The 10,990-nt window shown below is 38.8% G+C and overlaps 1 protein-coding gene across 2 annotated transcripts; it reads left to right on the top strand.

The window, feature by feature from the left end:
• Positions 1–5,347: 5,347 nt before the first annotated feature.
• Positions 5,348–10,378, top strand: Ent3 (equilibrative nucleoside transporter 3). 2 transcript variants are annotated; one of them, XM_064689269.1, is made up of 3 exons: positions 5,348–5,604; positions 7,564–8,125; positions 8,251–10,378. In XM_064689269.1, the coding sequence occupies exons 1-3, from the start codon at positions 5,411–5,413 to the stop codon at positions 9,463–9,465; spliced, it is 1,971 nt and encodes a 656-aa protein (XP_064545339.1). In that variant the 5' UTR covers positions 5,348–5,410; the 3' UTR covers positions 9,466–10,378. The 2 variants fall into 2 exon arrangements, with proteins under 2 accessions (XP_064545339.1, XP_064545340.1); XM_064689270.1 differs by lacking the exon at positions 5,348–5,604 and adding an exon at positions 7,335–7,485.
• Positions 10,379–10,990: the final 612 nt, after the last annotated feature.

Here is a 10,990-nt window from a genome sequence, read left to right as displayed (position 1 = left end):
ATGATTATAAATGTGTATCAATTTTTGTTTTTAAATATATAAATATTACTAAAAAGCTTTTGTGTGTTAAAAATTAAATGTTTGTTATAGTTTATTTTGATGACTCTGTCTGCAAACTAAGGAGCAGAAAAATAAATTTAAGACATATTCTAGGATTAGTGATTGAATTCATGTAGATGCAGGTGGCCACCAGGATATTAGTACCAACTTCTAAATCGATTCTTTTTTTTTATTGTTTAATTTTCTTTTAACGTCCACTTTGTACACAGTTGTTGCTTTTTAGGGTCGCAGAATCCGGCAACATTAACGATGACTTGCACGATAGCCAGCGACAAGTGCGGGATATCGTTTAAGTTGCAAATTTCTGTGCCACAGTCTCATTAATAGCGTTTCACTAGCTCCAAGCTTCACTTCGTATGCTCGTATGTACAATGATTATGCAGGTTTGATATTTTTAATATTTTGAACAGAACAGCGCACCGTTGCCTTTGCTTTGAGTAGTGGAAAAGGGTCGGGCTGGACTCTGGACTCAATGTCTTTCTTTTCACTAATTAAAGCAAAGCATCACAACGGCGAGTTGTTCTGTTCTGTAGAAAAAAAGCTAATGGAAAATTTTCAATTCAATTTGTATGCATCTGACAGAAAAGGGTGCGTATATCACGCATGAATATAAATGTATATCTACTTGTTTTTAAATATATACATATATAAATATTACTAAAAAGCTTTTGTGTGTTAAAAATTAAATGTTTGTTATAGTTTATTTTGATGACTCTGTCTGCAAACTAAGGAGCAGAAAAATAAATTTAAGACATATTCTAGGATTAGTGATTGAATTCATGTAGATGCAGGTGGCCACCAGGATATTAGTACCAACTTCTAAATCGATTCTTTTTTTTTATTGTTTAATTTTCTTTTAACGTCCACTTTGTACACAGTTGTTGCTTTTTAGGGTCGCAGAATCCGGCAACATTAACGATGACTTGCACGATAGCCAGCGACAAGTGCGGGATATCGTTTAAGTTGCAAATTTCTGTGCCACAGTCTCATTAATAGCGTTTCACTAGCTCCAAGCTTCACTTCGTATGCTCGTATGTACAATGATTATGCAGGTTTGATATTTTTAATATTTTGAACAGAACAGCGCACCGTTGCCTTTGCTTTGAGTAGTGGAAAAGGGTCGGGCTGGACTCTGGACTCAATGTCTTTCTTTTCACTAATTAAAGCAAAGCATCACAACGGCGAGTTGTTCTGTTCTGTAGAAAAAAAAAGCTAATGGAAAATTTTCAATTTAATTTGTATGCATCTGACAGATAAGGGTGCGTATATCACGTATATATAAATCTTACTAAAAAGCTTTTGTGTGTTAAAAATTAAATGTTTGTTATAGTTTATTTTGATGACTCTGTCTGCAAACTAAGGACCAGAAAAATAAATTGAAGACATATTCTAGGGTAAGTGATTGAAATCATGTAGATGCAGGTGGCCACCTGGATATTAGTACCAACTTCTGAATCGATTCTTTTTTTTTATTGTATAATTTTCTTTTAACGTCCACTTTGTACACAGTTGTTGCTTTTTAGGGTCGCAGAATCCGGCAACATTAACGATGACTTGCACGATAGCCAGCGACAAGTGCGGGATATCGTTTAAGTTGCAAATTTCTGTGCCACAGTCTCATTAATAGCGTTTCACTAGCTCCAAGCTTCACTTCGTATGCTCGTATGTACAATGATTATGCAGGTTTGATATTTTTAATATTTTGAACAGAACAGCGCACCGTTGCCTTTGCTTTGAGTAGTGGAAAAGGGTCGGGCTGGACTCTGGACTCAATGTCTTTCTTTTCACTAATTAAAGCAAAGCATCACTACGGCGAGTTGTTCTGTTCTGTAGAAAAATTGCATTAGCAAGAAAGCTAATGGAAAATTTTCAATTCAGTTTATATGAATCTGACAGAAAAGGGTGCGTATTGTACGCATGATTATAAATGTGTATCTACCTGTGTGAACATTTTCAGATATGTATCTGTGCGCAATACAGAGTGCGTAGATGCAAACCAATCAGTATATGTACATATGCGAAGTATTATGTATCTAGGCACACCTAGTATATAGATACATACTAATCCGTATATGCATCTGGGACCCACCCGCAAATTGTGCACAGATACATATCTGAAAATCATTACATAAGCAATAAAATTTTCAATTGCATCAGTACATCAATTTGCAGATGGATGTGTATGTGCATATACGAAGAAGTATATATATAGACACACCTAGTATATAGATACATACTAAACAGCATATGTATCTATGGAACCACCTGAAGATTCTGCGCAATAAAATTTTCATTTGTATGCATCTGTGCATCAATTTGCAGATGGATGTGCATGTGCATATACGAAGAAGTGTGTATCTAGACAAACCTAGTATACATATACTAAACAGTATATGTATCTATGAACCACCTGAAGATTCTGCGCAGATACAAAATCTGAACATCATTACATATTTTATGCAATAAAATTTTCATTTGTATGCATCTGTGCATCAATTTGCAGGTGGATGTGCATGTGCATATACGAAGAAGTGTGTATCTAGACACACCTAGTATATAGGTACATACTAAACAGTATATGTATCTATGGACCCACCTGAAGATTCTGCGCAATAAAATTTTCATTTGTATGCATCTGTGCATCAATTTGCAGATGGATGTGCATGTGCATATACGAAGAAGTGTGTATCTAGACAAACCTAGAATACATATACTAAACAGTATATGTATCTATGGACCCACCTGAAGATTCTGCGCAGATACATATCTGAAAATCATTACATAAGCAATAAAATTTTCAATTGCATCTGTGCATCAATTTGCAGGTGGATGTGCATGTGCAAATACGAAGAAGTATGTATCTAGGCACACCTAGTATATAGATACATACTAAACAGTATATGTATCTATGGACCCACCTGAAGATTCTGCGCAATAAAATTTTCATTTGTATGCATCTGTGCATCAATTTGCAGATGGATGTGCATGTGCATATACGAAGAAGTGTGTATCTAGACAAACCTAGTATATAGATACATACTGAACAGTATATGTATCTATGGAACCACCTGAAGATTCTGCGCAATAAAATATTCATTTGTATGCATCTGTGCATCAATTTGAAGATGGATGTGCATGTGCATATACGAAGAAGTGTGTATCTAGACAAACCTAGTATATAGATACATACTGAACAGTATATGTATCTATGAACCACCTGAAGATTCTGCGCAGATACAAAATCTGAACATCATTACATATTTTATGCAATAAAATATTCATTTGTATGCATCTGTGCATCAATTTGCAGATGGATGTGCATGTGCATATACGAAGAAGTGTGTATCTAGACAAACCTAGTATATAGATACATACTGAACAGTATATGTATCTATGGAACCACCTGAAGATTCTGCGCAATAAAATATTCATTTGTATGCATCTGTGCATCAATTTGCAGATGGATGTGCATGTGCATATACGAAGAAGTGTGTATCTAGACAAACCTAGTATATAGATACATACTAAACAGTATATGTATCTATGGACCCACCTGAAGATTCTGCGCAGATACATATCTGAAAATCATTACATAAGGAATAAAATTTTCAATTGCATCTGTGCATCAATTTGCAGATGGATGTGTATGTGAATATACGAAGAAGTATGTATCTAGGCACACCTAGTATATAGATACATACTCAACCGAATATGTATCTATGAACCACCTGACAATTGTGCACAGATACATATCTGAAAATCATTACATATCTTGTGCAGTAAAATTTTCATATGTATTTAACTGTGCATCAACTTGCAGATTGATTTGTATGTACATATACGGAATAGTGTGTATCTATGGATAGTAATATGCACTTATATATATAGTATGTATCTATGCACACACCTAGTATATAGATACATATTAATCATTATATGTATCTCTGTAACCACCTGAAAAATTATGCACAGATATATATCTGAAAATAATTGCATATTAATTGCAATAAAATTTTCATTGTATCTGTGCATTAATATTCAGATAGATTTGTATGTACATATAAGAAGTTGTATGTACCTATGTATAGAGATATGTATATACATAGTATGTATCTATGCACACTCCTAGTATGGAGATACATACTAAGTATATGTATCTATACACCCACCTGAAAATGGTGCAGAGATACATATCTGAAAATTTTCACGCAGGTAGATACATAAAAAAATTAAAATTTAATTGATACGTAATAAATTTGATGTTTTCTGACGATTTGTTGTGTGTTCTGTGTATTCTTTAATACTTAATTAATAATAAATTGGGTTTTCTTTACCTGTTCAATAACAAATTGTGCACCTGTTGACCTTTTTTATGGAAAAATTGGCAAATATTACGTTATATGCAGTCGTCTATATCTGCGAATATATATATTAGAAAAAAAAGCAATAAGTTTTAACTTGAAAAAAAAATTTCATTTTCTTAAAGCTAAGCTTGATTCTTGCGAAAACGAAGCTAAGGAAATATATTTGCTTCAGCCATGTATGTGATAATATAAAAAAAAAACTTTTGATGAAACACTTGAAAAAAAAAATGAAATTTTCACTGTTATACACACACAAAATTGGAAGCTTATTTTTCAGGAGTATTCAGGAGCGATGTCGACCAGCCAGTTCAACGTCCAAAGGACAAGTGAACGCTGGTAAGCTCGTCCCGAAAGTGGAAAGCTAAATCAATCATACGCCACATGCGCAGTGCGTTAAGGTGAAATGGTGAAAAGGTGAATTGGATTGTGGTGAGAAAAAACGTGGCAGGACATTGGCTGGCAAAGAATGGCAAATTGGTGGTGCATGCCGTGAGTATGCTTTGGGCATGTTTGAATAAAACTATTGATACAAAATAAGCAGCAAAAATTAGAAAAATAATAATTAAAAAAAGTAACTTCACGAATGCGGATTGCAACTATTTTCGAAAAGTGCAATTCAAGAGGCGCATAAATTGAAACTTGTGCGTGTTGATTTGGAATATTTGAATTTGCATTCGATTACTGCCACTTGCGAGTGGAATTCAGTGGAGCAACAACTTGCGTCTGTTGTTTATCGATTCGTGTGCCACAAATAGCTGTGTTGCACCCAGAGACAGCACCCTGTATGCGTGTGCGTATGACGAACATTCAACGTTAGCTATTCCCTTCGCTGCAGGCGTGTCGATTTTAACGCATAAATTATGCAAAAGTCAACTGCATCGCGCATCGACTAAATATCAAACTACAAACCAACAAAAAAACACAACAATATTCGGCAACAACACAAAAATAGTTGCATACATAAATAAGCGCAAAGAACATTTAGAATGGACGTGGGCGCACAGGATACCACATATGAGCCTCTAGAGGGGCGCAGCGGTCGGGGATCGGGCAACGGCATGAGGCATCCGACGAGCATAGATAGTCCCGAATACGATACACGCGCCCCCAAGGACCAAAGACATGCCGTCTATCTGGCACTGCTTGCAGCGGGCATCGGATTTGTTTTGCCCTACAATAGGTGAGTGCAAATGAATGTGCAAATGTCAATCCGATTGGGTATGGGAATCCGAGTTGAAGTGGGAGTGAGCGTGGGCGTGGGCTGTGTGAATGGGCTTTAGAAAGACAAAGATTGATTAGTAGCGATTGTTTGAATAACATGTATCAAAGTTGACACAAGTTGAAATTATGTCAATGTAGAGTTATTTACTGTCTGCAATCCTGTTAAGTAAGCGTGTAAAATATAATATACTTGCGCTTATTACCCGGCCTTGCTCGTGGCAAGTTTTGTGCTATCCATCCAAGAGCGGTGAATATCGCGAAACGCGTGTCAAATTATTTTAACACAGATCTCTGAAAATGATTTTGAAGCCGATCCGATGGTAAATAAAACAGTTGCCTGCAACAGTTTTCCGCCAATTTCCACAGTCGCGAGTGAAATTTCCAAAACCGCTGAAACACTTATTCATTTAGTTTTTATGTAGAGGTCATTGAGTTTTGAATTTGAGATCGATCGACAGAAACTTAAAACTTCGCCCTCATATCCTTTCCCCCGTATTTAACTTACAAGAGGTACGGATTTTGCGAATATTCTGAAACAAGTCTTACATGAATTTTCACAAAGACCTTTAAAAATGACAAGGATGAATGTATTTTCTGAAAAGTGTGAAACATCCCGTAAATGAAGTTCAACAAAGATCTTTGAATAGAGTTTGAGGCAGATAAAAGGGTAATCGAACAAGTTTCATACAAAAGTTTTTCCACGCTAGCGGGTGGAATTTCCCAGAATTTCACATAAGGCAACTACAGTGGAAATTTCAGCTTTATAGCTCTTACGTTGTGGGGTGTGCGGTGATAACTAATCAGTCTGTTAGTCAATCAGTCAGTCAAAACAAATATATAGAGATATATTAACAAGCTAATCGTGGGAAACACAAAGATAAAATATAATTATGTCATTTTATTTAGTAAGACATCGATTTAAGACGCACACGCGCACAGAATACCGATCTAAGAAGGCGAGTATTAGTATTAGTATTAAGTAGACGACTATGAGTATTAAAACTTCTCAGCTCACTTTATTCGCTATGCTTGCTTTATGCGATTCCGGCTAACGGAATTCGAGGTGTTACAACTATTGGCGAAAGAGCAGTAGCCATCTACAATGCCCGCTCTCTCCATCCTTCTCTCTCCCAACCACACATAGTCTAGCAATATGTGCGCCAAAAATAAAAGAGTTCTGCGCCTAAAATTCCACAAATACGAATTTAATGGGCTAGTAATCAAACATTCAAGTATGGAGAATTGTTAGAACACTACTATAAATTACACTTAACACAAACTAATTAAACAAAGTAATAAGACATAATTATGAGACGACGCACACGGAATACCGATCAAATGAGACGACGCGCACAGACTAAATTGCCATACTTGCACTAATACAATAACAATTGAGTATTGAAAAATATGCGGTCACACTATTCGCAATGTTTGTTTCAAGAGATTCTAGGTAACGGGATCCAAAGTGTTGCTACACTAAGCGTAAGCGCAATAACCATCTACATTGCTCGGCGTCTCTCTCTCTCTCTCTTTCTCTCTCTCACACACTAATTCTGCCAATATGTGCGCCAAATATGTCGCTAAAAATTCAAGATATGTATGTATGTATGTGTGTGTTTTATTGCTTGTTAAACAAACATTCAAGTGTGGAAAACGAATAGAAAACTATAATAAATTATATTTTACACAAACTAAACGCGTTAAACACAATAATAAAATAAAATGAAATCAATTAAATAATTGTTGGACGATATTTAATTGCAATTTATTTTCTAATATGGCCAATGGCTTTGAGCTACTTTTCGTATGCAATAGGAAATGACTACTATTATTTAAACTTGTAATTTCTTAATATACTCTGTAGTTACATATTGTTATATTCCAATGATTTACTAAATCTCATTTGTAACACTTTCAGTTTCATTATCGCCGCGGACTATTGGCAGGGACGCTTTCCGGGTCGTCCGGTGGCTCTGGACATGTCCATGACGTACATCTTTGTGGCCTTTGGCACGGTGCTGTTCAACAACATTGTGCTCTCTTTGGCGCCATTCCAGACGCGCGTCCTCTTTGGCTACATGGTGTCCTTTACCACACTGATATTTGTGGCCGTCTGCGAGGTGGCCTGGCACATGTTTGCCACGAATACGGCGTATGTTGTGAACATGTCTGCGGTGGCTCTAACAGCCATTGGCTGCACGGTGCAGCAGTCGAGCTTCTATGGATTCGCCTCGATGCTGCCCAAGCAGTACACGCAGGCGGTGATGGCCGGCGAGAGCATTGCCGGATTTCTGGTGTCTTCCAATCGTGTGGTTACCAAGCTGCTCATCAACAATGATCGCGTCTCGACGGTCATCTTCTTTCTGACCTCCACGCTGTACATACTGTTCAGCTATCTGCTCCATTTGGCCACCATCAACTCGCCGTTTGTGCGCTTTCACGTGGAGGCCTGCTCCAAGATTGTTCTACGACCGGATGAGGTAAGTGACATGAAGTAATCAGTAGGCTAGACGAGATTAAGAGAGAAGAGACTCCGATTAAGTATTGGCTGTGCATTATTTCTAACCATGTCTTTGTTTTATTCATCGTTTATTGTGTGGCGCAGCAAGAGATCGATGGCGCCACCAGCAGCACCAAGTATGGTGTTCTCTCCATGGACGGCACTACGACAACTACCACAGCTGGACCGCATCATTCCAGTTCGAGTGCACCCAATACGCTGAGCTTCAGCAATCCCGTCTATGAGCTGTCTAATCCCACGGCTGGCGAGAGCATCATTGAGGGTCTCGGACCGTTGCCCGAGCTGCCAGCCACGCCGCATGAGCCGGCCACGCCCACAACGGTTGCCTTCAAGGTGGAGCATGTGATTACGCCGCGTCGCTGCCGGCCCAGCAAGCTGGGCGACATACGCGAAGGATTCGTAACACGCTGGCGCGTCGCCCAGGTCATCTATCCGTACATGGTGTGCATTGCCCTGGCCTACTGTGTCACCCTCTCACTGTATCCCGGCATCGAGGTGGAGGTCACTTCGTGTGCGCTGCGCACATGGATGCCAGTGCTGCTGATGTTCTGCTTCAACACATCGGATGTGATTGGCAAGATACTGGCCGCCAGCCCGTATCCCTGGTCGCGGCGTCAGCTGATCTTGCTGTCGGGACTGCGCATTGTGCTGGTACCGATGTTTCTACTATGCTGTGCGCCACGTCATCGACCGATCATCTCGGGCGAGACGGCGCCCTTCCTGTTCACCATAGCGCTGGGCATCAGCAACGGACTGGCCGGCAGTTTGCCCATGATGCTGGCTCCGGCTAAGGTGCCTGGCACCCTCAAAGAGGTCACCGGCAACATAATGACACTGTCCTACAATATTGGACTCACGGCCGGATCGCTGATTGGCTATGTGTTCGAGAGCATGCTGGGACCACAGCTGGAGAATCCCTGTCCCATGTATCCGTATACGCCCGCCTCGGTGCTGGAGCACTACCATGGTCATTTGCCGCCGTTGCTGCCCACCACCAGCTCGACTATGGCGGCCAACACGACACTGGCGCCGCTGTTGCTCAACACCACAATCGCCAGCTTTACCAGCACGGAGAGCAGCTCCACCAGCGCTGTGCCCGGACCCGCACTGGCCACAGTCATCACCACAACGGCCCTGGCTCTCTACAGTACCGTGGCGAGCACCAGCACTGAGCTAATCAATGCGACTGTCACCACCATGCTGTCGGCGGTATCATCATCGGTGGGCGATATCAGTGGTGAGCTTGGGGGCAGTACAACAGATCCTCAAACGCCCGATGCACTGTTGCAGGAGATCTAAGTCGGTTGTTTGTTGGACATGGCACATTTGCAGATACTCGAGTCAAAGTAGTTGCTTGTGCAGATTTAAAAGTATCTACAAGATACAATTTAGATTATCTCTGACTGATGAGCGGTGAAAGCGGGAGCGTTAAGAGAGAGTTCTCATGTGAAAGGGTAATTATGCCACTCTTTACTTGGAAAAACTCTGTGCAAAATTAGAAGGTAATTCTGCCTTAAATTAGAAAAAATTCCGTATCTCATGCGAGAGGGTAATTATGCTAGCCTTTAATTGGGCAAAATTCCCTTTCTCATGTGAGAGGGTAATTATGCTAGCCTTCAATTGGTAAAACTCCTCTCCTAATGTGGGAGGGTAATTATAATTGTCTAATTGGAGAAAATCTCTTTCTCATATGTTAGCCTTGAATTGAAAAAATGCCCTTTCTTATGTGAAAGGGTAATTGTGCTAGCTTTAATTGGAAAAAATTCAATTTCTATTGTGAGAGGGTAATTGGGCTATCCTTTACTTGGAAAAGTTCTCTTTCTAAAAAGAAATACGGATTAAAGAAGATTGCCAGTTGTGAGAGTCTATCAAAAACTATCTTGTGTACTCGTATTGCAAAAATATTTATCAACTCTAATAATTATGTTAACATATACTCCAACTAAGTGCTATAATATTCAAGTTTTAATCCGTTGATTTCGAGTTATATAAGAGAGCCCAGTAGCTAAGCAAATTCTATGTGTGTGCGTGTGTGTGTTGCGTGTGCGTGTGCATGTGTGTGCGTGTGATTATGTATGTACATATATAATTAGGATATGGCTAATACGGATAAATGCATATTGTTGGTTACAGATCATGAATATTTTTATAAAAAGGCGCTAGACTTAATTGTTTGTGGGGTAATTATAATCGTAATTATTGATCAAAATTTGGCGGCGAAGTGCTTGCCGCATTTACCTCAAAGACTAAATAATTCGAATATGGTTTGCTAGGAAAGTCCGTTAAGTTGATCGAATCGAATAATGAATGATTTCCGAATGCGCAGTACTACTTAGACTTAAAAGGCCTTTTAATGAAACACTTTAACTTTGCAGCTAGTCATAGAGAATCCGTTCCAAAATAGTAACAAATTGCTAAATAATGCATACATATATATATGTATATGTATTAATATTGAAGTGTACATGAGTATATCGTTCAATACACTTACAAACGCTGTGGATGGCCTTAGTCTTGTTTCTGCTTAGTTGCAATTATTATTTAGAAATTAACTGAATTATCAACGATGTTTTGTTAACTTACTTAACCAGATTTTAGCCAAATTTTGACTATAATGAAATGAACGTTATATGCGTATACCTCTAAGAATTGTAATGATTATGTATGTTAACAGCAAATTGTAAAAAACTGTCGGAATAGAATTAAAAACTCGAATAAAATTAAAGGCAAAGCGCCACCTGTGTCAGACAGGCCAAAACTGCAATGCGCCACCTGTTTAGCACTGGACAAAACTCTAAATAGAGGTATCCTCGATATGAAAATT

The sequence above is a fragment of the Drosophila montana genome, unplaced genomic scaffold (genome assembly GCF_035044405.1).
Source record: "Drosophila montana isolate Dmon_TW-CO22-7 unplaced genomic scaffold, ASM3504440v1 contig_3217_1, whole genome shotgun sequence".
NCBI classification, from domain to species: Eukaryota; Metazoa; Arthropoda; class Insecta; order Diptera; family Drosophilidae; genus Drosophila; species Drosophila montana.
The sequence above is the reverse complement of the archived record's forward strand: the minus strand, read 5'-3'. Positions and strand labels throughout refer to the sequence as shown.

Excerpts from the sequence above, each read along its gene's own strand:
- Ent3 (XM_064689269.1), top strand. The coding sequence starts at position 5,411 with ATGGACGTGGGCGCACAGGATACCACATATGAGCCTCTAGAGGGGCGC. Across the intron at positions 5,605-7,563 it reads TTTGTTTTGCCCTACAATAG|TTTCATTATCGCCGCGGACT; the intron begins GTGAGTGCAAAT and ends TAACACTTTCAG. Across the intron at positions 8,126-8,250 it reads TTGTTCTACGACCGGATGAG|CAAGAGATCGATGGCGCCAC; the intron begins GTAAGTGACATG and ends TGTGTGGCGCAG.